The sequence below is a fragment of the Equus asinus genome, chromosome 24 (genome assembly GCF_041296235.1).
Source record: "Equus asinus isolate D_3611 breed Donkey chromosome 24, EquAss-T2T_v2, whole genome shotgun sequence".
NCBI classification, from domain to species: Eukaryota; Metazoa; Chordata; class Mammalia; order Perissodactyla; family Equidae; genus Equus; species Equus asinus.
Genome location: NC_091813.1, coordinates 45,761,716 through 45,789,399, shown reverse-complemented (window position 1 = coordinate 45,789,399; position 27,684 = coordinate 45,761,716). Strand labels below are relative to the sequence as shown.

At 43.7% G+C, this 27,684-nt stretch overlaps 1 protein-coding gene across 8 annotated transcripts in view; it reads left to right on the top strand.

The window, feature by feature from the left end:
- Nucleotides 1-27,684, top strand: part of METTL24 (methyltransferase like 24) — a 134,722-nt gene that overhangs the window by 9,432 nt on the left and 97,606 nt on the right. For 7 of the 8 annotated variants that reach the window (XR_011497875.1, XR_011497876.1, XM_070496680.1 and 4 more), the window contains exons 2-3: nt 20,655-20,753; nt 26,991-27,130. Coding sequence is in view for 6 of the 8 variants with exons in the window: in XM_070496680.1 (XP_070352781.1) it covers nt 20,655-20,753; nt 26,991-27,130 (239 nt within the window). In the remaining 2 variants the exon portion in view is untranslated. The remainder of the gene's footprint in view (nt 1-20,654; nt 20,754-26,990; nt 27,131-27,684) is intronic. The other variant, XM_070496678.1, reaches the window with a different exon arrangement.

The following is a 27,684-nucleotide window of genomic DNA, read 5'->3' as shown; positions in this document are numbered from 1 at the left end:
CCTTGTGTTGCCGGCTGGGGTGCTGGCCCCTGAGCATCCAAAAGGTCTAGGCATGTGCATCTGTGGGGTGCAAAGCCCAATATTCATTGGAAATTTAATATTTCTTTTATTTTTCTTGAAATTTAAAGCATATATAATATGCTTAGCCATCAAAGGTGCTGGAATATTTTTTTTGAATCTTAAATAAAAGCTAGCAGTAAATTTTTGTTAGCATTTTTTATTATAAATTTATTCACCATATAACTCATTTATTATAAAATTGTTACGGCCTACCTGTTCACATCGATTTGTATTTCTTTTTTCCCTCAAAACTAATTACAAATATCTTTTACAACATGCTGTAAAATAATTTTGGTCCTTGTTAGGGTTGACCGTATAAATGTGTTTCTAAGCTTTCAAAATATGCTTTTTCCTCAAAAGAGTGTTTACAAAACTCCTGTTGACTTTGCCACTTACTATAACTCTGTTACTTCTTTAGTTCAGGGGAGGCCAGTGGTGTAATGGTGGGTCAAAAAGCTAATAGCTAAGTTGTTTTTTGGGTCTTGTTTTCCACATTTTAGTCAATTAAGTGTGTATTATTATACTTGGTACTTTATATGCATTTTAAAGATAAACTCAGTTTAATCAACACAATAAACAAAATCTAAGTACTGACCCTGGACATGGTATTAAGGAGACCTTAAGGCTTTCAGGAAGCTTACAATTTAAGAGAGGGGTGGGAAGGGCCGCTGTGCTAGAGGAGTTGCATATATTCTTTCATTTAATTCTCACAACAAACCTGTGAGGCAGGATTGTCTTCATTTGACAGATAAGGAAGCCAAGGCTCAGAGACATTAATCCGTTTGGGCAAGCCATAGCTGTAAGGAATGGAATGAAGGTTTAAACTCAAAATCCATGACTTTCCAATTTTCCCACTGAGATGGACAGCTAACAACCCTTTTTCACATAAAGTAGATTACTTACGGAGATATTTGCGAGCTAAAGATAAAAATCCTCTTGGAAACAAAAGACACCACAAAGTTGAAAGACAAGTCATAGCCTGGGAGAGGATATTTGCAATGCGTATCATCAATAAAGGATTAATATCCAAAATTTTAAAAGGACACCAACAAAACAATAAGAAAAGACAGACAACCCAGCAGAAAAATAAACAGGGAATTCACCAGGAATTAACAGAAGAAGAAACCTGAAAGACCAAATATATATATGTATGGAGAGAGAGAGAGAGCGTGCAGAGAGATGATCAGTCCTACCAATGAGCGGGTAGGAACATCAAACACAATGGGATTTAATTTCACCCCATCATATTGGAAAAAATACCACCTTTTTGCATTTGGATTCATAAGAATGCTGAGAAAAAGGAACTCCTGACTGAACTGCTTCATCCAAAGTAGCTCACTGTCCCAGTCGCCTTTCTAACACCTTCTCTTATTTTCTCCGTGGCACTCCCACTCTCTGAGCTTCTTTTCTTTCTTTAACTCTTTTTGCAGTTTCACCCCCTATGCAGGTAGGGAGTTCATCTGTCCTGCTCCCCATTGTATCCCCAGTGACCATGATAGCACCAGCACATAGTAGGTGCTCAGTAAATACTGGTTGGAAAAGTGGATATTTCAATCACTGGGGTACTTGACCGTTGTGTTTGACGAACATCTGAATCTTTGAAGAGCTACTTGCAAGTCCATTCCTGGCCTCCAATTTCTGAATCAGGGTTTTCCACTACAGGCTCTTGGAACAGAGCACCCACCATTGACTTTGCTTCAGACAATGGTGACTACACTGCAGAGGTCGTGAGCCACATCTGGCCCATACCTATTTTTGTATGGCTGATGACAGTGGTTTTCATAGATGAACACTTGCAGTTGATTTCATGTTAGGAAACACTAACTTTGAACACCAGTGAAGCAAAATGCTTCATTTTGCTCCTCCAAAGTTCCATTCTTCTCATTGGTAGATCTATAGTACAAAAAATTGTGCACAATAATTATTATATTTTGAATTTCATCAACGAAAATGTCGTGGAAATTTGTCTTCTCTCTCTTATAAGTACCTACTTATATCTTTGATTTTCTTCCTGGCTCACAAACATCATGCGAAGTGGCCATGCCAGTTGGCTATCCATGTGGCTCTTTACAGAAAACCTTTGCCAACCCCTGCTGTGGAAGTGGCTTCAAGGCCACTTAACTGTGACTTTTCCAGGTGGAGGTGGACACAATCGAATCCACAAGACTCTTGTGCTAGAGTTTTCCTGCAGCTTAAGAAGAATAGTCCTAGACTTCCAACAGGGACACAGAAAATGATTGGGTCCTCTCTAACCATTCATGGAGATGTCATCATAAAGCCTTCAAGGTCTTTGTTTTGAGGCCATTGCCACAGAATGAATGCTAAAGTGGTTTAAATCTTGGTGTTTGCTTACTACTGCCTGTGACTCACCTTTTCTAACACATGTGCAGTAATGCGCTGCATAACAACGTTTTGGTCAACGATGGACCGCATATACAATGGTGGTCTCAAAAGATTAGTACCATATAGCCTAGGTGTGTAGTAGGCTATACCATCTAGGCTTGTGTAAGTGCACTCTATCATGTTCAAACAATGACGAAATGGCCTAATGATGCATTTCTCAGAATGTGTCCCCGTAGTTAAGTGACGCACAACTGTATCAGATTGTTGGGCAGATTATATTATGACAGTCAGATGACCCCATCTTTTCCAGCGTCTGGGGTCACCCTTTCCCTTAATACTTAAGTTGAAATGTCTTGAGCCATGTGCTATGAGAGGTCCGGTACCTTTCCTCCCCTCAAATATTCTGACAATGTCCAGGGCTTCCGTTTTCTGGTCACTCTCTGTGAATTCCTCCTCCTGGCTCAGAGTTTCACCTCTAGCCACTGCTTTCTCCTCTCTGCCCTGTATTGCCCGCTTCTTTTATCTCCCAGAGTGACACCAACACAGGCCTTACTGAAGGTCTTAGGGTAATAGAGGGAGATATCAATGCAGTTCAAAACAGAAATCAACTTAAAATTGATTACTTAAAGTTTTCTTGCCCTTTGGGGTTTTCTTACTGGCTGTATTTTCTTCTTAGACTCTTGCCTTCTCTTCTCTACCCATCAATCCCTTTCTTCCATTTTCAAGCCTTCAAACCCCCACTGCCCACCCGCTCTCTTGAGCTTACATCCAGCAAATCCCAAATACATGTCATTTTCTTGCTCAGGCAATTTGGCTTCCTCTGTTCGCCTCTCTCCTTCCAGGTCTGGCCTGGAGATGAGTTATGACGCTGTGACAGGAAGGCACGATTGGCTGCAATCAGTGTTTATTTTCAAAAGTCACGTTTCCCTCATCCTCTCCACTGTTGGACAATACATGTAATGTGCTCAGCACGGGGCCTCGGGGATAGTAAACACTCATTACGTGTTCATTGTTCTTGTTATGAGGAGGATCGTGCCACCTTAGGTCCAGTGCTGGTCCCTCATCCTAGCTATGGTTCCTGCTGTCTTATGGTGTAGGGGAAATACATTATTAGAGCATTTTGGGAGCAGCAATATATTGCTTCATGCAGAATCCCTTTTTCCTTCATACATGTCTTCATTTCCTCCTTTGACTTTTGAGATCCCTGGGGAGCTATATTTCCTTCTGTCTGCCATGGAAATGTGTTCACACTGAGGGTGCTGACATGAACAGTAGGATTCAAGCTGCCTGGAGGGGGCCGGCCCCATGGCCGAGTGGTTAAGTTCACACGCTCTGTGTTGGCAGCCTAGGGTTTCGCCAGTTTGGATCCTGGGCGCAGACATGGCACTGCTCATCAAGCCATGCTGAGGTGGCATGCCACATGCCACAACTAGAAGGACCCACAACTAAAATATACAACTATGTACTGGGGGGCTTTGAGGAGAAGAAGAAGAAAAGGAAGAAAAAAAAAAGAAGATTGGCAACAGATGTTAGCTCAGGTGCCAATCTTAAAAAAAAAAAAGAGTGCCTGGAAATGACCCAGCGATTGCACTTCTAGGTATATACCCAAGAGAACTGAAAACATATGTTCATACAAAACTTGTACATGAATGTTTATACCAGCGCTATTCATAACAGCCAGAAGTTGGAAACAACCCAAATGTGCATCGACTGATGAATGGAGACACAAAATGTGGTATATCCATATGATGGAATATTATTCAGCTATAAAAAAGAATTAAGTCCTGATACATGCTAACGTGAATGAACCTTGAAAACATTATGCTAAATGAAAGAAAACAGTCACAAAATGTGATATATTGCATCAATCCGTTTTAATGAAATAAACAGAAGAGGCAAATCTATAGAGACAGGAAGGAGATTAGTGGTTTCCAGGGCCTGGGGAGAGGGGAGAATGGGAAGTGAGCACTACTGGGAATGGAGTTTCTTTTTGAAGTGATGAAAATACTTTGGAATTAAATAAGAGTGATGGTTGCACAATCTATGTATAAATAAAAAGCCACTCAATTGTTCACTTTAAAATGGTAACTTTTCTAGTATGTGAATTATATCTCCGTTGAAAAAAATTCCTAGAAACCCATGGAATGAATGACAGGTGTCAAACTACAGGCTTTGCTCTGTTCAGATAAGACAAATTAACTGTGAGAGAGCCCTGGGATCCCCCCGATGGTGCTGGATAATGGGCATGGGCATGTCCAGCATAAGAGTGGAGGCCGTGTGTGTGCTTCTCTAGAAAGCCCTTGGCTTGGCCTCTCAGGAGTGGTCCCCTGGCTACTGGTCAGACATGCAACGCTGCATTAGGAACCCAGGAACTTGCTGTTTGCCAGATACGGGAGAACTCCAAGCTGCAATCACTGGGAGCTTGCTGGCCTCCTAGGGCATCAGCTTGTAGCATAAAGCACTGACACAGAGCTCCAAGGGTTTGTGAAAAGATGTGGCCAAGCACCTGTCAGCCCATTGCACCTCTTATAAGAGTGAGTTTTTCTTCTGCTTAGGACTTCAGCTACCTTGGTTCATCTTTTTGCCTTCATTCTCATTCGCATGACCTTTGTCACCTCATTCCTAATGACTTGTGTGGAGGGAGCATCCTATACATTTTGGAGGGCATTCGTGTTAAAGGGAACAGTAATTATAACCAATACCTTGCTTTTATACAACTCTTCCCAGCGTACAAAGGCTTCCTCTGTTGTTATCCCAAGTGGTTCTTATAATAGCCTTATGAGTGAATTGGATGTTATTTCCATTCCACCAAGAGAGAATCTATTAAATAACTGGTTCAAGGTAAATAAAGATTATAACCCAGGTCGGCTGAGGTCGTATTTCGTATTGTTTCTATTCTATACTATGGCCATCTCCATGCTGAAATCTAGATCTCAGGAAAATATGCTGATTACTATAGATTTTAGGTTTGCTATTAAGGCATCTTAGATATTTTCCAAGTCAACTAATACATTTAAAGCTTAATTATAGCTATTTTGTCAAGTTGGAATTTCAAGCATGCCTTACATTGCTTAAGAACAAATTTGAACTGATTATATAATTATGATAGAGAATGTTCTTTTGAATAGTGAATATTCATTTTGTACAGAAACAGTAAAAAATGGCTTATTTAGCTAATGTGCACTTAGAGGACATTCACCTCAATCAGATAGCTACATCAGTTTTGAAATCGAAGTGCTTGAATTTATTTGGATACCCTGGATACAGAGAACTGTTTTGGAAAATCTGAATGCCTGGGCCTTACTCCTGCAGAAGGCATGTTCTTATTTATAAAACCAAACCACCAGCACAGATTGGAGCCTGTTTAACACATACAGCATTGTATCCTTCCTTGTAATGGTGACGTGTTGAGACAAGGAACAGGAAAAAAAAATACTATATAATTTGTTATTTTAAAAATATAGGCAAACCAGGATGCTGATAATTAAAATAAAGGCCTGTATGTTTGGTCAAGTCATTAACTTAATAGGAAAAACAGATCAAAAGTACTTGTAAGGTTTCTTTTAAAAAAATGTTTTGGGGCTGGCCCCGTGGCCGAGTGGTTAAGTTCGTGCACTCTGCTGCAGGCGGCCCAGTGTTTCGTTGGTTCGAATCCTGGGCGCGGACATGGCACGGCTCATCAAACCACGCTGAGGCGGCGTCCCACATGCCACAACTAGAAGGACCCACAACGAAGAATATACAACTATGTACTGGGGGGCTTTGGGGAGAAAAAGGAAAAAAATAAAAAATCTTTTAAAAAAATGTTTTAACAGTAAAACCATACGAATGGGAGAAGGGGGTAAGGGAAATTGCAAATTTAATTTTCTGTGTCTTTTATCTGAGAAGTTCTTAGATTATAGTTATTTTGAAACCAAAATTTTTAAATGTAAAAATAGAAGTGAAGAAATAGGAACAGATTGGCGTTTGGAGGAAAAAAAATCAGAGCGAGAAAGAGAGAAATACACCAGGAAGGCTCTGTAGGGGGAAAGTTGATGTTCAGCTTCTTCTCAGATTCCCTCTGGACTGTGTAGACAAGCAGGGCGGTGAAGACTTGCACTGATTTCAGAACAGTGATTGTTTGAGTTACAAAAATTTGATGAAAGCAATTGATGGAAGCTATAGACAAGCGTTCCAGAACACGGAACATCTGTTTGCACACACATTCATTTGTGCGTGATTTCAGGAGGTCTGTGGCCCTCATGAAGCCCTGAATTCTTAGTCCAGAAGTGGCTCAGAGTCACTCAAAGGAGTTTTCAGCACACAGATACCTCAGCCTCCCCCACCACAGGTCCCCTGTGAAGGACCACTCAGGGAGGCCTGCGTGCCAGGTTAAGACACATCAGTGTGACTAGGACGGTTGATTCCTAAAGTTGGGGTAGATGCTTCAATAGCTAGTGTCCACCTTTAACGGAGAGCTGCCCCAGTGTGGTGGACTTTTCTCTCCCAGAGTCACCTCACTGTTCACTGGGAGCCCTCAGGTGGCGGAGCCCAGAATCTTGGCCGACAGCTTGTAGAGTCAGGACCACCCCAGGCCTGGCCCGGTGCTGAGATGTGGTGCCGAGATGTGCAATCCTTCTGATGGCCAGTTCTGCTCTCCATGGTCCCCTTAAGCTACATGTTGAGGAACAGCATGTTGTTTTCAGAATAGTAGCCAATGGTTCCTCCATGCTATTCATTTTTATATTTCATTTGTAAATAAGTGCTTGTTATATGCTATGAAAATGTTGAATGCTAAGAAAAAAACTCTACAGGTGGAGAAATTCATAGATTCTTGTGCAAATAAACATAAAGGAAGTTATAGGTCATCTCTTCCAGTCTCTCGCCTTGTCCACAGTCCTGCTTTATGTTAATATTTCTCCAGCTACACACCAACATTAGTCAGCATCTCAGTGGATTAATAACTTTGCCCTGTCTGTGGCTATGCTCTTGTGGAATCTCTACAACCGTGTCTTTAGCAAGCTGAGTAGAAGCCTCTTATCCAAAATCACCAATTCCTGGTAATTGGTCAGTTATATAGAGGCAGTTAAAATAGCAAATTGCAAAGAGTATACGCACAGTCTATTTTAACTTAAAACATATGCGTGCACATTTGTTTGTTAATCTTCTGTTGTGAGTATGGCTGCTGGCTGGAGTTCTGGTCTTTCTTGCAAAAACCCATCTGAACTTCAGCACTCGCCATTTGCAGTTTGGGGTTCTTCAAAGTGGAGCAAGAACTTGACACTGAGAAGCAGTCCGAGTGCAGAACACCTCCAGATTTTAGTGATTTTGCGATTCTCTTTTACAGTGACTTCACCAATACCTAACACAACAGTATTCCGAAATAGCACCTAGCTTTTAATTGGCCTGGCTTTTATAGGAAAGGGAACCTGCTTTTTTCTGTGCACAGATTTCATCAGTTCACCTAAATTTTAATTAAATTATAAAATTTCAATAACTCATACAACTGATATAAACTGGTTTGGGAACAAACCAAACATCTCTTGGTGAAAACACGACTGAACTGGTAGCAGCAGGAAGGCACAGGACGAGAAGATGCTGAGTGTCCGCTAATGTGACAAGTTGGTTTTGTAGAGACAGGTTAAGAGTGCTTCTACTGTAATACATGTCAAAGAAAATCAAAATTGTGCACCATGTTTTAACGTATGTTGGAGTTACTTTATTTTATTTGTAAAATAAATTCCAACAAGGAGGAATGCATATGCTTACCTTTAAGAGAATCTGCACAGCAATGTTGTAGAGGTGGAATGAGTCGAACTAGGTCAGAGGGATTATGATCAGAAAGTCCATCTCTGCAAGGCATTGTGGGATCCACCTTCCATGGCAAACACAGCTCCACCTTTACCTGAACAGTCCATATTTCTGCATTTAATAAGTTAAAGTTAGAGTAACAAATATTTATAGTTTCAATGTTACATGCCAACAGTCTTTGGAGTTATGAAAACAAACTTTCAATGTTCCTGAAAAGCTCTGTGCTCTTCTTAACAAATGGGTTTGGATAAAACCTAACTTTATGATTTTCAGGTATAGAATATGTTCAGGTTCAGCTTAAATTTTATAACTGGTATGTAGATATTTATTAACCTTTTAATCTATCAAAACCAATGTTAATTTTTAATGAAATGTTTTAAATTCTCAACAGTGCTTTCATACAGTTTCTCTCAGGGTTCCTGCTAAACTACTTATCTCTGGTTTTACTTTAATTTGAATAAACCTGGATCAAAGACATTTAAGGTTTATAATAATTTATTTCCACCTAAATAAATAGTATTTATATTTAGCTAGATTAAGGTATTACTATACAGCTCAGCTAGTGAATTTCCCTACTTCCTTCCAAAGTAATAAAAAAATTGTTCTCAATCCCAAGAATTTGATCATGTTCTTTTCTCCCTGGCATTTAAATCCATGTAAAAATGTGCCTTGAATCATCTCTGTGGGGGACTGTGGAAGAAGTGAAACACAGGTGTCCTCAGAAGGCTTGTAGTCTGGTGAGATAAGATTGGCGCATCTGAAACATGTTATTCCAAACGTTTGATTAAGTATAAAATGAAAAGTACAAGCAATACGTGCTGAAACATCTGCTTTGTGTAGTTTATTTTGTGCATAGTAGAGGCTTGAGTGATTAGGAGATTTGGGGGAAGGCTGTGGGGCTAAAACTGGACCCTGAAGAATAAGTGGAATTTGAACTGACTAATGAATAAGGGAGAGAATTCTTGGAAGGAGGAAAATGACTGGCACAAAATGTTAGGGGCAGGAGGTACGTAGGAAACAGACCAGAGAGTAGGATTTGTTTTGTAATCAGAATGTCCTTATGGTCTTTATCTGAGCACTTCTCTAACTTCTCTGAGTCTTATCTTGGCAGTGAATTATCTTTGGTTAGACTTCTTTTCTTTCCCCATGTGAGAGCCTTCATAAGACCAAAGGTCTGTTCTAGCCTACCATTCAATCTCTGGTGGTGGGACATTGGGAAGGTTCTGTGAGGATGCATTTATAATAACGATAACCATATTTACCCAGTGCCTTTTAGGTACCTGTACCAGTCAGGATAGGCTAAGTTATGCTGCAGTAACAAACATCCCCAAGTTTCAGTGTATTAAAATAATAAACTTTTATTTCTCACTCATGCTACATGTCCAATGTGAGTTGGTGGGGCTGAGAGTCAAGATCTCAGCTTCTTGCTCTCATTCAGGGACTCAGGCTGACCCTGCCTCAACTTAGATATACCACTGCCTTTGTCAGACAGGCCTGAATCCTTTCCCCTGACACATTCTAATCCTCCGTTTTAACTCACTGAGGATTTGTCATCTATGACATTTTCAGAGCCGCTGGTGAACTTTTTAGTGTGTTCCACATCTTATGGAACAAACAGAAATTTCATAAATTTGTTTCCATTGCATCGATGAGTGTGTCAGTGAAAAACGGCCATTGTGGTTTTTACCAGGGGGTCTCTTCTGCAGTTGCTATATTGGGCATGTAATGGCTATATTAACAGGAAAACTAGGTATGGAGAAGATAAAACTCTGAGACCTGGGATGGAGACAGCATGATACAGCAGAGCAAGTATGGGACTAGCAGCCTGGAGGACTGGGTCTGAGTCATGCCCCTGCCTCCTCCCACCTATGTGACTTTCGCATGTCATTTCACCTCTCTGAGCTTCATTTTCTTTAATTATCGTGTCAAGGAGTTGGTCTAGATTATCCTTAAGCTCTCTTTGAATATAATGATTCTCTACAAGTACAAAACAAGTAAAATTTAAAGCTAGAAATAGTTTCTGTCTTCTGGATTCTATAACCTTTAAGCTCTTCGTCATGGAAGTTTGTTTTTCTTTAATGCAAGGAATGTTAGTCCTCCTTTCTCATATAATTAAGAAATATGGTCAAAAGTTTCATCAGCTTGGATCAGCTATATTTATTTGTAATTTGTCCCCTTTCCTCTCGTTATTTCCAGTCTCAACTGGGGAAAGAGGACTGGGCCAAGGTCAGCTGCCACTCTGACAGCTCTGCTTCTAACCTTGGAGGTTCTCATGCTCATTCACCAAAGAACCCTGAATCCAGAGAGTTACACAGCAGCAAACCCACTAAGAATTGACCTTGGCAAAGGTCTGCGTCCTTCAGCAATTCTTCATGTCCCTGAAAAGGGCCACTTAGAGATAAAGATTGTAGATCTTTCCTTCCATTTAGGTTTGAGGCTTAAGTGCTTTTGTTTCCTGAGTTCTCCAGCCAGCTCTCTCTGCCTGGTTTTACGCTGCTGGCAGCTTCCCACAGAAGGAAAAAAAAAATTTATTGGGCTGCTCCTACGTGTCAGGCACTATAACTTATAGTGCATTCAGACAGAAGAATGTTCTATAAATATAAAATCATGTGAGGAATGTCCCAGAACCAGAGTCTTATCTCTAATTGTCAGTAGGATTCACTCAGGCAGCCAAATGCTTTATCCCAATCAAAAGGGCCAGAGACCTGGCAATATGGACAATATGCAAATGACAAAAGAGTTAGTTAATAATGAGTGAATGTGTCCTCAAAACTGAGAAATACACACATACATAGTTGTGTGCAACCATTTCTAGAACTGAAATACTTTCCCTGTAAAACTGCTCGGCAGCACTGAGCTTTACCACTGACAGGCTTTCTATTCAACATTGCACCACAGAACCTCATTAGAGGCTGTAAGACTGGGAGGATAATGGGGCGGCTGCATGGATGGGCCTGGCAGCTTCAGGATCACAGTGACGGAACTCTTGGGGAGTCTTGTGGTTTGGCATGAGGTTTGGGGACTGAGGTGGGCTGAGAGCCACCAAAGAGGCCCTGGTACCCATTATGGACAAACCTGGGTCCCAGGTGAACTTGTGGGGAGGATATAGATGGCTATGCAGGTATTGGGGGAGCAGCCCCCACTTTCCTCTCATGCTCCCCTTTTATACTCTTTCCTTTTTCCATTCCACTCCCTCCCTCATGGTGGTTTTTCTGCTCTCCCCACCTGCTGACTCCACTTCTCCTTTGGCTTCGGCAGTGACTTAGGATCCAAGGATCCCTGAAATGGTTTATGGGGGTGCTGTAGGCCTTCGATCCCAAGAGGCTGATGTTTTGGGAGCCGGTAAATGTTTGGGGCATGTTAACTGGCTGAAGTTTTCTAACTAAACATGAACTCACAGAAGATTGATGTGGATTCTGAGCCCCAGAAAGTCTGGGCACCTTATATGTTTTGAATAGGATGTGCATATATGTGGAGTGGTGTGTGTGTGTGTGTGTGTGTGTGTGTGTGTGTGTGAGAGAGAGAGAGTCCTTAGAAATGTGGTTAATGCTGTTTCTAAATTCCTATTTGCTTTCTTATGCAGACATTCTTATATACTCTTAATTTCATGAGACAAATGAAACTCCTCTCTCCTTTCCTGGATGATGTTACCTCAGTGAGATCTGTGATTTGACATTTGAGTGCCTACTGTGTACACAGACGCTGTCTGTTTCTCCATCATGAAAGCCTCCACATTTCACGGGATCTATTCCAGGAATTCGGCTTCTCTTTTTACTGTGTATGATAAAAACCTAAAATACATTATGTCTTATTCTCTTCGCCATCCCCTTGTGTGTTTCAATCTCACCCAGGCTTGAGCAATTTTGATACACACAGAAAACGTGGTGAATTTAGAGATGTCCGTTTAAGAACAAAAACCAACTCAAAATTGTTTGGCCTTTCTTTCCAACTTACCAGGATAACTTAGACAATAAATCTAGAGCTGAGTGCTTATTCCTCCTTGTCCTTTGTTTTCTCCTTTTTCACTTCCTTCCTAAAAGTTATCAGGGCCTGCTTGAATGATGGTGCATTTTTTTCTTGTCAGAGTTGATTTGATTTCTGGTTCCCTTGCCTCCCAGCCTACGCTATGTGTAATGATGCAGAGGCGGCAGATTGATGGGGGAGGCGTTCAAAATGCTGCTCTGGATTGGGGTTTCAGCATGCATGCTGTCTGCTGCCAGAGACATTTAGCAGATGGACTTGGAGAGGGGGCCTGGGCCGTGAGAGAGAGAGGGCTTCAGAGTAAGAGGCGCCCTATGGGCTGGGCTGGCCGTGCCTTTTCCAACTAGCCATTTCGACCCTGGCCCACTATTGAGTCTATCCCAAGATTAATAGAGACTCAGCTTTTTTGAATTTCTTTGAGTCTTTCTGTTAGGACTTTACTGAGCCTCTTGCATCTTTAGGTTTATGTCTGTTGTGAAATTTGGGAATCTTTCAGCCATTATCTCTGTAAATATTTTTTTATGCACTGCATTCTTTCTCTTCCTTCCCTTGGATTCCAATGACTGCATGTTAGACTTTTTGATATTGTCCCACAGGCCCCTGAGGCTTTCTTTTTTTTTTTTTTTTTAATGATTTTTCCTCTCTGTTGTTCAGATCAGATAGTCTCTGTTGATCTAGCTTCAAGTTCGTTGACTCTTTCTTGTGTCATATTCATTTTGCTATTGAGTCCATCCACTGGAATTTTTATTTTGGTTATTGAATTTTTCAGTTCTAAAATTTCCATTTGGCTCTTTGTAACTCCTGTTTCTTTGCTGGGACTTTCCATCTTTCCATTGGTTTCAAGAGTGTACACCCTTACTTCTTGGAGTAATAGTTGCTTTTAAGTTTTTCTTGAATAATTCCAACAACTGCGTCATGTCTACATTAGCATTTGTTGATTGCCTTTTCCCCACACTAATTGGGATTTTCCTGATTCTTCATATGCTGAGTTGTTTTGGACTGTATCTGGACATCTTGTGTATTTTATTACGAGACTCTGAGTTGTGTTTAAATACTACACATAATGTTGATATATTTGTTTTCACAGGCGATTGACTCGGTTGGGTTCAGGCCTCAACTTCCAGCCAGCTTCTGAAGATTGTGATTCAATATCAGTTCTGTTTTCAAAGACTTCGCAGTGTTTTTCAGATCTGTCCCACATACACGCCACCCAGTGGCCGCTCTGGGACCCGGGCGGAGGTGTGTCTGTTAGCTCAGTTCTCAAAGTCTTGGATAAGCTAACCAGGATCAGGTCCATTTCCGTGCAGTACAGGTGTGAGCCCAGGACTTCATAAACTACTCGATGGCCTTGCTTTCCTTCTCCGTGATTTTCCCAGTATCCAGTTCGCTGACGTGTCTGAACCTCTGGCCATAAAGGTTGGGCTTTAGTCACCCCTGCTCTGCCCATGCTTCGCTGCTCACTTCCTGTGACGGTGCCTGAGTCCCCAGCCAAGATCAGGAGAAGAGAGACGGGAAACACTCATCGAGGGGTTCACTCCATCCTCTTGGGGCCACAGCCTCAGATCAGAGAGGAAGCTCCCCTTACCTCAGAGTTTTTGGTCCTTGCGGCCTGGCTGTATCTTCCACCACCCCAGCTGGATTGCCTGGGAGTTGGGATGCAAGAAAGGAGAAAAGGAAAAAGCAAAAAGGAGAGGGGGAAAATGCGGGATTTCCCTGCTCTCTCTGAGCGGTCGGAGACCCCTTCCCTCCTTGAGCCTGGACTAGAGGGCTTCTCCTGACGCCAACGGCCACTTCCAGTGCGAGGCTGCCTGACTCGGGGGCAGGAGGGGGATGCCGGAAGACAAACCAATGGTGACTCCACTGTGGTTCAGTGGTACTTTGAATTCTAGTCTTCCTCACGTCTGCCTGCTAGTATTTACTTTTCAGATTCCTCAAATAACTAACTGCTCCATGCCTTCCGTCCCGGTTGTCTTGCTGCATTCAGTGCAAGACACGGGCTGGGCCTGTGCTTATCCATCCTACCCAGAACTGAAACCCAGATTCTGGTTTTTTTTTAAGCAATTTTTTCACGCAGTACCTGAATTTTGCAGATCGCCACAAAATGTGTAATTGACCCTGCTTGTTTTGAAGCAGAGCTGACCCTGAGAAAAAGGCCGGTCACAGGAGCACGCTGAGGGAAAGCATGTCAGCTGCCGCCCCAGGGCCTCTCAGAGCCCTAGTCACTCGCAAGCAAAGACCTAAATCCACTATTATCCAAGGGCATTACAGAAAGCTAGTGGCTGATCTCACCTCTCAGCTCTGCCCGGATTCATGTTTTGCACGGGGAGCCATTTCGTGCCTCCTCCTTCCCCATCCACTTCCACAAACCCCCCTCTCCTTCTAAAAAGGAATAAACAATTTCCTTCAATCATTGTTTCCTGCCCACTAACAGATGCTCTTAATTAGCACAAAATTGCAGCAAAATTGCTAAATAAATATATTTTGCTTGTTTGGGGTTTGTTTCTCCCTGAAAGCTTAGGCTTCCCCAACATCAACATATCAACACATGCTCAGCGTATTGTTCAGTTTGGGTCAAGGACTCACAACCTCGTTCTTTTCCATGGGCACAACCATAACGCAGAGAATCAATTGTTAGCCGTCTCTCCCAGCAGAAAATTGCTGGTTCTAAAAGCTTTCGGGAGGTTGCTAGCTGTGGGAATGTACATTTGGGAGTACTGAAACTTTATAAAAATATCCCAAAACTCTACCAATTATCCATCAAAATAAAGAAACTGATCATTTAAATCACTCATCATACAATTTCATCGCCAAAGAACTGGAGCATTGAAACGCAGAAGAATGGACCATTTGACTCCTTCTTTTGGCTTATTTTATATTTGGTTTTTATACCCCTCCAAAAAAGTAAAAAAAGGCTTGTACAAAACTTGCTTGTACAACTCATGGTGGCACTGTTCTTAATTTGACAGTTTCTATGTGGGCTACGTGAGGTCATTCATGGATGTGGGGGAAACTGCCTGTGAAGAAGGAAGCTGTTATTCCAAATTTCAAGACAAAGAAAGCTTTTGCACAAGGCAGAATCGATGTCACTCTTTTCTAGGTCATGGGTGGGTCTGGTTTTTTCTATAATTTTTTCTTTTAACATAACCACTTTTGCTTGGGGCTTATCATCTTGAATTGATATATTTCTATTATGTGCATAAGCGGAGGCTGGTAGGCAAAAGAGTATTTTAAAAGATTGCTTTATTTTTTGCATTATCTTTTTTTTGAGGAAGATTAGTGCTGAGCTAATATCTGCTGCCAATCCTCCTCTTTTTGCTGAGGAAGACTGGCCCTGACCTAACATCAGTGCCCATCTTCCTCCACTTTATATGTGGGACGCCTGCCACAGCATGGCTTATCAAGTGGTGCATAGGTCCTCACCCGAGATCTGAACCAGTGAACCCCAGGCCGCTGAAGTGGAACGTGTGAACTTAACCGCTGCACCACCAGGCCGGCCTGGTGCATTATCTTTCAATAGTAAAATTTTGGAATTTACTTTCTTTGGCTTGAAAGAATCATTTTCTTTTTTCAAGAAACAAATTTAATGCTGAAATCATAAATTATAAAAATATCCAAAAGCCCCATGGCTGTGTTTGCTGCAGTCTTTCTGAGCCGGATCCATCATCTCTGTGCACCCCATTGGACTGGCTCAGGAAGCCCTTTTTTACCCTTTGGGAAGCAGAATCTGAGATGTCTGCAAAATATCCCGCAAACAACATGAGTTAGTTGTGTATAGAATCTTCTGCTGTCCTTAATCTTAATTTTCGGAAATTTTCTCTATGTGATCAAAACCTTTGCCCCTCACTAGAAGAAGCCAGCTCATTTTTCAACACACATTTCCTGGAGAAAGTGCCAGATGAAGCCTTCACAAACAAAAGGGGGGCTGCTTTCTTTCCTGAGAAATCTGGGACCCTGGCTTCCCTGAGATGCTCATCCGTGCTGGGGGAGGGGCTCATTGTTTGAGTGGCCTGGTGGTTTAGCAGGCAGGACCACAGGCTGCAAAGGACTAGAAGGACCCTGTCCCTGCAGAGGCTCAGGAACGTGGCTGCAGCTCATTGTGTATGCTCAATTTGACATTTCAGCTCAAGCCTGTTGGGGACAGACAGACTGGCCCCCAGTGATGGTACCTCCACCACCTTCTGCTTAAGCTGCTCCTTTACCCATCTGAAGAGGAAGTGGGGGCGGCAGACAGGACTAGGAATCCACACTCCCACCTCCCCTGGGACTGGTAGGGGTAGCATCGTTCTGGCCACTTGATGTTTGGAGCACATGGATAATAGTGTACCCTGGCATTTAGGGAATTGTTTGGGGTAAAATCATAATGATAATTTTTTTTTAAGTAAAAGATGTCTTTTTTGCCTTGTTCTATTATTAAACACTGGCCATTGGTGTTTTCAGGTACTCCGAGAATTCTGTTTGTGGGAGTTTTGGAAGGACAAGCATTGATGTGTGCACTAGAGAATTAAGACAAATGATAATTGAAAGAGATGATAAAAGCTAGTGGTTTCCTTGGGGAAATAACCACGAACTGCTGTCAGATGGATTCCAATAAGAACATTGCTTTATGTGAAATGTTTCTTAAAGAGCTCATCCAAAGCATTTAGCCAGAGCGCTTCTGAGGGCGCCTCTTTGCCGTGTGTTTCTCTATGTCCCCATCGGAGACCCCTCAACTTGTACTATTCACTATTCCAGCTGCTGTGGTTAGCTTCTTTGTGGTCAGCACCGAGTTGGAAATGAGAAATATCAGATTGCAAGAAAGATATTATTTGTGGACCCTTAAGATAACTCTGTAGTTTCACTATATTGATTCCCATATGGATTCACCGTTATTGATCTGGAAGGTTACTTTTGCCCGTTAGCCCAGGTTAAGTGCTTCGACTGTGCTTAAGGTGTGTCTTTAATGAAGCTTTTGGGCTTCTCACAGTGGAGACTGCTTCCCACAATCTGCATTTGTATTTTCTGGCATTTATTTATTACTACTTGGGTCCTCCATCTCCTTGACATTTCAGCTGAAGCCTGCTGGGGACAGACAGACCCCATCATGCCCTCTAGAGATTTCTGTTAGAGCCCCTGCAACACTTCATTGCTTTTACTGCTTTACAGAGTGTGGCACGAGGTACAGTGCCCGCTGAATGAATGAATCACTCCCTGGTCAAGTCTCACGGCCTCTTTCCAAAGGATGCTGTGCAGGAGACCTTCCATTTGCCCCTCCAGATCCACCCTCCACCCTGCTCCTTCTGCTCTGCACCCCAGGAGGCTCACCTGCCTGGACCAACCACAGCCTCCCTTTTCTCTGCCTTCCTGTTGGGTGTGACAGTTAGGGCGGGTATGCAATAGGACTGGATGTGATGGGATTGGCTGTGTTCCTCTGTTAAAGGCCTTCTCCATACGGTTACCCTCTTGGGTTTCACGAATTCCTCCCCCTCCTTGCTCCTTCAGGCTTGGGGTTTCAGAGGGCTCTCTGGTGTTCCAGCCACAGGTATTGCATTATTCCTTATAGGTTTCCTTAAACCCCGCCCACACCTTTGTAAATAGCCTCTCTATTAAATGCTTCCCAAATTAGCCGATTGGAAGGAGCCCACTGGATCCTGCTGGGACCCTGGACTGATATTTACCCAAGTCACCTGGATGACAAAGTCGTTTATAATCTAGATATCATAATCTGTCTCTCTTGCATTATTTCAAGTAAACACTCTCTTCTGGGCTGGTCTACTTCAGATTAGAATCAAATGGAGCAGGGGTCAGCAAACTACCGCCTGGCAGGCCAAATCCAGCCTGCGGCCTGTTTTCGTAAATGGCGTTTCACTGGCACACGGCCATGACCGTTTGTTTACTTATTGTCTGTGGCTGCTTTTGAGCTACAGCAGGAGGTGAAGAGTTACAACAGGAACTGTACAGCCTGCAAAGCCTAAAATACTAGCTATTTGACCCATTATAGAAAAAGTTTGCTGATCCTTGATTTAGAAGAAAACCGTAACGATGGAACTTTATTGTTTCCATCAAGAGGCTCCCGGGCCAGATGCTGGGGCACTTGTGAGTGGTTCCCCGACAGTGACGTGGGGAGCTTTCAATCTTAGGCCTAGATAAGCTTGCACGAAGAAGCAACAAGAATGTGACCAGGAGAAGGGAGGAGGCATTTGCCTTTAAATGTGCTTATAATTTATGAGCTCATAACTAAATAGTTTCCTGAAAAGAATGGCCCTCCCTCACCTTTCAGCATTTCTCTATCAAAGTTATTCTGTAGTATCTGTCTCCTCGCTGTGAGTGCCTCTGGGGAGAGTCCAGGGTTTACTCATATCCATGTTGACCAGTGCCTGGCACAGAGTGCCTGATGCTCCATGAATATGGTTTGGCCAAATGGTAATCAACAGCTGCTTCAGAGAAGGAAGAAGGAAATAGGGGCTGGAAAGCGTTAACTGGGAAGACGCATGAGTTAATGGTCTCAGGCTCTCCCTGACTAGAGTCTCTGTCTGTTCACCCTTCACAGAATGGGAGCAGCTATATGAAAAGGCTGTTTTCCCAGAAAAGGGGCCCCTCAGGGCAGACTGACTACATAATTTGCAGGGCACAGACCAAAATGAAAACGCGGGGCCCTTGTTCAAAAATTGTGAAGATTTTCAAGACAGCGTCAACAGAGCATTAGGCCAAGCACGGGCCCTTCTAAGACCTCACAGCTTGCATGCCTGTGAAACCAGCCCTGTCTTGAGGGTTCCTGAGAAGAAGGCAGTGGGTGGGGAGTCAGGAAGCGTTCTCCAAGTCTAGAGGACTGCCAGGCAGGACAGACACGTCTGGACGCTAAGACTGTGGGCTGTCAGGACTCTGCAGCGATGAGTCTGGTAACGCCTCGCCTGGAAGAATGCTCCGTCACTTAGAGAGTTTGCATTTACCTCAGACCCTCACGCCAGAGCGCGCTCCTCCTCCCCAAGCCCACATACCTGGCTTCACACTGACTGACCTGCTTGCTCCCCGCACCTCCTGGCTTTCAGTTCAGCCCCAAGTCACCTAGGCCACCCCCTCCAGGAGCAACACACCACGTTTGTACTGAAGCATCTCAGGGCTAGCCTGCTCACATGGCTCGTTTTTGGATGACAGACAGTCCCACTAAGATACCAGTATCGGTCCATTTGGGCTGCCACACAAAACATCACAGCCTTGGTGGCTTATAAACTGCAGAAATTTGTTTCTCACAGTTCTGGAGGCTGGAAGTCCCAGATCGGGGAGCCAGCATGGTTAAGTTCTGGGTTGTCAATTGCCTTCTTCTGGCTGTGTCCTCATATGGTGGAAGGGGCTAGGGAGCTCTGTGGGGTCTCTTTTGCAAGAGCACTAATCCCCTTCTGAGGGCTCCACCCTCATGACCTAAGCACCTCCCAGAGGCCCCACCTCTTATATGAACACATTGGGCATTAGGATTTCAATATATGAACTTGGGGGGACACAAACATTCAGACCATAGCAATACCTAACTGAAGAACAATGTATATATTATATGAATGGTCCCTTTTTCTTGTCCCCAGAACCCTCCCCCGCTCCCTTCCTCACCATAAAAGGGGGTTTAGAAGCCCATCCCAACCCTTCTGGGGGAGCCCCTGTGCCAGGACACCCAAAGTCTTTCCTGACAAGAGACATTCACCCTGCCAGATGCTGGGGCTTCTCCCAGGCCCCAACCCTTCCGTCATCTACACCCTGAGCAGTCCTCTCCCCTTGGGATCACGGTGAGCCTCCAGGAGGGTTCCAGGTGGTAGCCTTTGAGCTCTAGCAAGGACTTCATGACTAGCGCTTCCTTTTGACTTAGAGGGATCCCTATTTTGGATTCTTCCAAACCACGGCCTTCCCCCAACTCTTCATCCACCCCACCACCCTTGCTACACAAGAAGGCTTAGGGCTCATCTCTAACCACTCTGCTCGTGGCAGCTTCTCATGGCCTCTGCTGAAAGGCGGGGGCTGCCTCATAGTGCTAGGAGGCCACCCTTGCCAGCCCTGGTGGTGCCAGCTTCCCCATGCTAGGGAAGGTGCCCAAGCACTCCAAGGATTTCAGGCACGATGGTGCCTAAAACTGGCCTTAGGGAGGCCCATATTTCTGAAGCTGTAAGTTCTGGAAACCATAGCAGACAGGAGAGTTGGGAAGCGGCACCGTGTAATACCAAGCTGCAATTGAGAGCCTGATGGGGTCAAGCTGAGTTTGCCTTTGATCAGAAGCTCCAGTCAGACATCCCCGAGCCTTTGCAATCTCCTGCTTAACCTGGTAGCGGGGCTTCCTCAGGCCTCATTTGTCTCCCTGTGACTGATGTGGCCTTAATGGCAGCAGCTCCAAATCAGCTCCCTGCCGCCCGTGTGCAGACAGGTTTGTTTTGCAGGCGGCCTGTCTGATGACTCTGTGTCCTTCCCGCCCCCTCCCAAGCTCGTCCTCCTCCACACCGACCTCTGTTTTCTGTCTCTCACAGGGTCCCCGGTGGCATATAGATCTCCAGCCTTGGGCGGGCCCTGCTCAGTCCCTGGATGAAGAAGCCTTGAGGTTCCTGAGATATATCAGCACCACCCAGGTTGTGTTTCAGGCTCAAGAGGGTTTGGAGATGATGTAAAAGATTCCAATGACGCCTTTTAGAGAAGGATGTGTCTGTGAGCGGGTGGAGAGGTTCCTGATGGGGCCTTGATAGGGATGTGGTTTCTGAGGCCTTGCTGCTTAAATTTATCCCCTCACTTAGAGGCAGATAAGATGCCTTCCATTTGCTTCAGCATCTGCTCCCTTCCAGGAGTATCATCATCCTGAAATGTTTTAATGATTCATCCCGATGTGTTTTAAAGATCCACTTTAGAAAATTGCTTTGGAAAACCATTCAAAGCGACAGATTCGTGCCCGTGAATAGTCCGCCAAGCGTGTCACAAAACAAAAGCCTCATCTGGAAGTTCAAGCTCCATTTTGTATTTGGAGGAATCTGCCTTTTCCCTTTTCGGCCACAGATGCTTAGCAGACTGGGACACGCTGGGCCAGAGAGCAGGGGAGAGGTTGCAGGCAGTCTGAGGAGAAGCTAACGAATCCGAAGGCTCTCTCTTCTTGGGGCGCTCTTAAATCATTCCTGAGCACCGGCCTTCATTAGTAACTTAACGCATTGTGGCAGCTCCAGCAGGCTGAGTCAGTGCCCGGAGCAAGCAGAGAGACCGTCCATTAAGGAGAGTCTATGACTCTTGACACATTAATCAGGAGGTTCCATTCTCCAGCAGCCTGATCCTGGGGAAAGAGAGCCAGAAGAGGAAATCAAGGCCTGAGGGAAACTTTGCCCTAAACTGAGAGGTGCTAGGAAATTAACAGCTCAGACTGCCAGTGACGTGCACACAGCCCCACTTAGGACACTGCTCTGTGGAGCTGGTGTGACACTGGGGATCCTGGGTTCTTTTGATCTCCTTTCAGCCCACTGGCTCTTGGCCGCCCACTTCTCCTCCCAAACTTTGCTGGCAGCAAAGCCCACTTTTCATCCGTGGGAGAGAATATATTTCCAGATTTTTAGAAGGCTAGTTGAGGGGTAAAAGAAAGTCCCATTTCTCACACAATGCAGACAGACAATTGGAGATTTTAATATTTGTCACCTAGACATGCAAGTAAAAGCTTATTGAATTAATCATGAGTATGGGATAATAAACTGGTCCTGTGCTTTATAATTTCATCTTATTTTGCTTGCTGCTGCAGATTAATTTGGTGGACTTACACAGACTTAATTAAGATACTGAAATTTTAATTTTATAGTTTGGTTTTACATGAAGGATAAGAAGCTGGACCTCTTAACTGTGACTTAAGACCTGAAAGGCCCCAGAGAAAAATGAGAGATGTTGAATCTGTGAGTTGAATTTGAGAACTATGGGCTCCACCCCCCCAAAATAAATTCACCCAGTGAGAACCTCCAAATTCTATTTTATACGTATTTCAGGTTAATGTTCTGAAATTTATAAAAGGCGTATTTATTTAGAAGAAGCTTTTGAGGGGTGAGAGGGTCATTTCAAGCCCCTCTTGGAGCTTTCCTATGAGGTATGGGCTAAGAGGATAAAAATTCCAAAAACAGCAAAAAAAAAAAAAAAAAAAAGCATCCTATGATGTAGTCTGATGTTGTCACCATGGGCAATTTATTTTGCTTCTCTGGCTCTCACTGATCTGATCTTGAAAAGGAAGAGATTGTATAAATTCTTTCTGCAGTCCCTCCCAGTTCTGTGAGCTTGTACTGTGCTGAGAGCAGTGCAGGACTGTTATTAACCAAGTCTTGTTGAGTACCTACTACGTGCCAGGAACTGTGCTAGGTCCTAGGGAGACAGTTTCTGCCCTCAAGAGCCTAACAAATTGGTTGGAAAGGCGGAGAAATGGACATAAAATTATTATTCAGCTTGATGAGTGCAGTAACAGAGATTTCGTTGTTGAAGTTCACCAGAAGAATTTTTGTCCTCCAGAAAGGAGGAGATAAAGTTCCAGACCTCACAATCAGGGGTCATTTTATCCCAGTAAAGTCCTGTGCTTTTATGTACTTCCAGGTCACTAGGAGGCCAACAGGTGGGAGCTCATCAGAGATGACACTAAGTGGTGATTAATCAGAATCTTACTAAGCAGGGCTCCCTCCTGCTCTCTATGTAATGCAGAGCTTTCTGGCTGCTTTGGGGCTTGTACTTCATTTAGAACTCATCTTGAGATGAAAGCCTACAAAGCTGGCAGAATATTAGAGTCACTATTACCTCAAATTTTCACAGTTAGCAGTACTGAGTCATAATGGGTAAGGAAAAAAAATAAAACCTCTAAAGGTACTAAAGCAAATTCCACCCCCATCCTCTTATGCTGCTGCTTAAAATTAAAAAAGAAAAAATTATCTCCCTTAAATCTGTGTTCAAGCTTGTACAGCAAGGCCCAGCATTCAACATGCTCATCATCGATGTATTCATTCCTCATTCACTGGGCATTTGTGGAGTACCTGCTTTGTGGCTGGCACTGTGCTGGCCACTGACTGGGATATGAAATCTGAATTAAATACCCACACACGCTGGTAAACAGCTAGGGTGCAAGAAAGTTATACGTTCTCTAACAGGGTGGACAGATGGGTGGGGAAGCTCCCCCAGGCCGAGGGAGCTCGGGAACAGAAGCACAGAGCATGGGACAATGTGGCATTAGACTGCAATGGAGCTGGCGCCCCTGGACTTGTGCACTGTGGAGGCCCTGAGGGCATGGCTGGAGCCCTGCACTTTTTAATGAAACACCAGAGGAGACAGTGTTTGGGTAGAGAGTGCAGAACTGCAAGCTCAGTTTAATTAGGTATTGTTTTCTAACGTGAAAGACCATGATTACATCTCAGAGTTCCAGAGTCGATGATACACTGTCTGCTGCTAACAAGAAACGGTTAAATCACAAACACAGTGCTCTGTTCTCAGGGAAAGCTCCAGAACAGCTTTGTATGGCAACCCCCAAACCATATGCCTCCAGGAAGCATGTGCGGCAGGATAAAATTAATCTAAGCAACAGTTGCTGTTTTAAAAAAGAAAAGTATATTTTAAAATCTATCTATCTATCTATCTAATCATCTACCCATCTATCTATTTTTAAGAATAACACAAGAAACCCGGGTTCTGGACATGCAGACTTTACAACTTTATAACAATAGTATCTCTTGTATTTACTGTTACTCACACACACAAATTGGGATAAAAGCAACAAAAATACAGCTCCTTCCTTGAGATTTTACCTTTCAAAATAATGGTATTACAGAAATATACAGTTGATCATTGAAGTGATTCTTGCCAACAGTCCCAAAATTTTAAGGGCTCTCTTTTCCAGATTCTACTTATGGGTTGGCAGAAATGCTATTTAAGTTTTTGGGATATAAAATGAAGTGAAAATAAGTTAGATTCCTTTAAGTTAAATAACTCAAAAGCATTGCAGAAAACACTTTCTTCCTGGAGTCTATTTTCCTTTGTCCAGGCCTGTTTCCCTTTATATGGCTAACATTACAAGGAGAATTAGAGAGAGAGAGAACATCATTACCAGAGAGGGAGCTTAGCTAGCAGTTACCGCCCTCACTTATTTTGCTTGCAAGAGAGTTTATTGAGGCCTTGGCCATAAATCTTAACAAGAAAGTTTGAAAAATCAATATTTAATTAATTTTTAGGAGCTGAAGTTTACTGAGTACTCCTAGTTGTTTTCAAAAGCTGAAGTCTATCAATGAGATGGTTAATAAATGGTTAAAGTGAAAAAATGCCTGAGCTGTATTTATTTTTGAGCTAGAAGAGGAAAGAGGAACATTAGCAGAGAGATCAAATGGAAAAGAGTGTCTTTCTGGTAGGGATATATCTGTGCAAGATGAAATCTGTGGAAGAAGAAGAAATGCTTAAAGTGTCATCTTTAATAGAAGAAAACCCTACCCCCCACTGTTGGCAGAGGAGGAGCAGCTGAACCTCAAAGCTCTGAGTCTTTTTATTTTTTTTTCAGGAAGATTAGCCCTGACCTAACATCTGCCACCAATCCTCCTCTTTTTTGCTGAGGAAGGCTGGCCCTGACCTAACATGTGTACCCATCTTCCTCTACCTTATACGTGGGACGCCTGCCACAGCGTGGCTTGACAAGCGGTGTGTAGGTCCGCACCAGGGATCTGACCCCGGGCAGCCGAAGCCGAACATGTGAACTTAACCACTGAGCCACTGGGCCAGCCCCTGGGGGAGCTTATTAAAATGCATGTTCCGGGGCATCAGCCTCAGAGATTCTGATTTTACAGATATGGAGTGGGACTCAAGAATCTGTATTTTTAAGAGCCTCCCAGGTCCATCACAATGTAGGTGGACCACACCTGGAGATACACAGTGAGAGAGATGAGAGTTAGATTTTAATGGCATTAGAAGGGAATTATGAACAAGCACCTGTGAACGTCCATATCCTGATCTGTCATTATGGAGGTTCTTGGGGAGAGGGACACACAAAGAACAGTAGCAAATGGGAATCGTCGTCCCACTTTAATAAAGACACTCCAGGAAGCTGGCCTAGAGCAAACGGCTCAGGCTTAGGAGGGCCACGCTTGCTTTGGGACCCACAGAACTGCCCTGGCTTAGCTCGCTGGCTGCAGGAGGCAGGGCATGGAACAGAGCACCAATGAAGGTGCCGACGTGCAAGGCACAGTAACCTGCCTGCTAGTAAAACAGGCCCAACAGACACAAGGAGCTTTGACTAGTTGGATTAGCAGCTTCTCCCTCGGTGGATGAGTGGGGGCTAGGCGGTGGGCAGGCAGAGGCATAATTTCCATTTATCTGTGGGAGAATAGTAGGAAATGAATTCTACAAATAAACATGTTGACGCACCCAGTTAATAAATGAGTTGCTTGAGAGAAGATTTGATTCCATATATATTTTGTCCTTTAAACAGTGGTTGTGGATAGAGAGGTAGAAAGATATTGGGTTGAAAGAAAAGAATAGATATATAGGGTTTCACTTTTTAAGCTTCCCTCTAAAATGTCCATATCCTAGCAGAAGACTCTCTCATAGTCACCGATAAATAGTGCTAGGATGGTTTGCCAGGCCAGCCCTAGATTACAGCAGGAGTGAGGGAGATGCTGTATTAGTTGAATAGGCTCCACATAGTACCCTCTTTTCAGATTAAAACTTTGGAAAATTGGTTAAATAACAGGATTGGGCAAGCGCAGAATGTCTCCTTAAGAAGAAAATTATTTACTGTTACGTTTTCCAACGAATTAAAGCAACAAACCTCCAAACACCCTTTGCATCTGGAGACGTCTGTTATCTGTGATGTGACATCAGGAGCTGCTGCGTGATTCGTGGAGCAGCGTCATGACTATGAGAGTTTTGAGGGGTTAGGGGGAAAGACTGGTGCTTAGTAAGGTAAATACCTTGGCCACAGAACTTGTGTTCTGTGGTTCCAACAGCCTCAGCCAGGCACATTGTGCCAGCCTCAAACACAAGTCAGAATTCCTTACAAAGTATATTTACTTAATGTGCATTTGAAATTAGAGACTTGATTCGGCTTGATTTAGATACATGTGCCCTTTGGTTTTCTGATCTGATTTTGATGGATGAGTTAAAAGAAGTGCTTTGGTAGCTCAGGAAGGGCCTCCTTCCTGCCTGGGGCTCTTGCCCTTCTCCCCTGGGAGGAAGCTCATTAGAACAGTGTATCACAAAGAGGACTGTCTAGTTAGCAGGGACTACAAATTAATTTCACTTGACCCCTTGTCAGCTGTTTACTTGGTTAACACATGCCACCTTTCCAGACCATGGTGGCCCCACCTTATCTGCCTGAGGTAAGGAATAGAAAATCTCGTATCCTTCCGAGATCGATGCCCCCACATCGCATCTCCCAGCTCCTAGTAGGAATGCTGTGGGTAACAGACCTCCATTGTGTCAGTACCGTTCTCCACGTCTGGCACGTCTTCTTGCTCTCAGCCTCTTGGTCGACTTCTGTTTATCCTCCAAGACTAACACACCTCTGCAAAGCCTTTCCTGACCCCTCCTCCTGCCATCGTTGCTCCTGACTTGCTCTCCGCTGCATACTCAGTGCAAAGGGCTATAGCAGCTCTTAACTTTCCCTCAAACCTCCCTATAGTCTGCGCGAGGTTACTTACAATCTGGTATTTGGAATTCCTCCGAACGTTTTACAGCAGTCCTGTGTTTCCCTGGGGAGGGGAGTAGTTAGCAGTGGAGAAGGACGTAACTCTCCTGTTATGGTTTTCAGGGACCGGGGAAGCAGTAAGTCCCTACCTGCCATTAATCATCCAGCGCTTTAAATTATTCACATTGATTTCCAATCCCTGCAGATTGCATGCAATCACATAAGCACAGACAGCCTGGCTACCGACTCCAGCCCTGCAAAGAAGCCCTGGTCAGTCTGTCTTGATGACAGGTTTGGCTTAGCTCATCAAATCCGAAATAAGCAGTGCCGTCTCTACTCTTTGGGGTAAGTACATTTTACAGCAGAAGAAAACACAACACTCTTGCATGCAGCCAAGGCCTTTTCAGCAACACAAAGTTATGAATGGTTGCAGCATGTGTAACAGGTGCTATACTTTGCCTCCTGCCATCATTTCAGACTCATCTGTCTGTTATGTAACTGTGGGCACATGTAGACCACCAAAAGTGGCCAGGGCCACTTCTTCTCCCATTCTGCTAGTAGTAAGTTGGCAACTTCAGTTTTCAGTGTGATGATATTCTGCTTGGTGAAGCCAATGATTTCCAGCTAGACTTAGAGCATCTTTATTATAAAGAGAGAATATTAAGAATGTACCCAGAAAAAAACCAATGAGCATATTAGAAATTTTACACTGCTATGATGAGTGACCCAAGACAAATGGCCACTGTTAGATTTTTATGTTTTGTGCCAAAGGTAAATCTGTGAATATTTTTGGGGGGATTTATTTTGGTGAGGAAGATTGGCCCTGAGCTAAGATCTGTTGCCAATCTTCCACTTTTTGCTTGAGGAATGTTGTCAGTGAGCTGAGATTTGTGCCAATC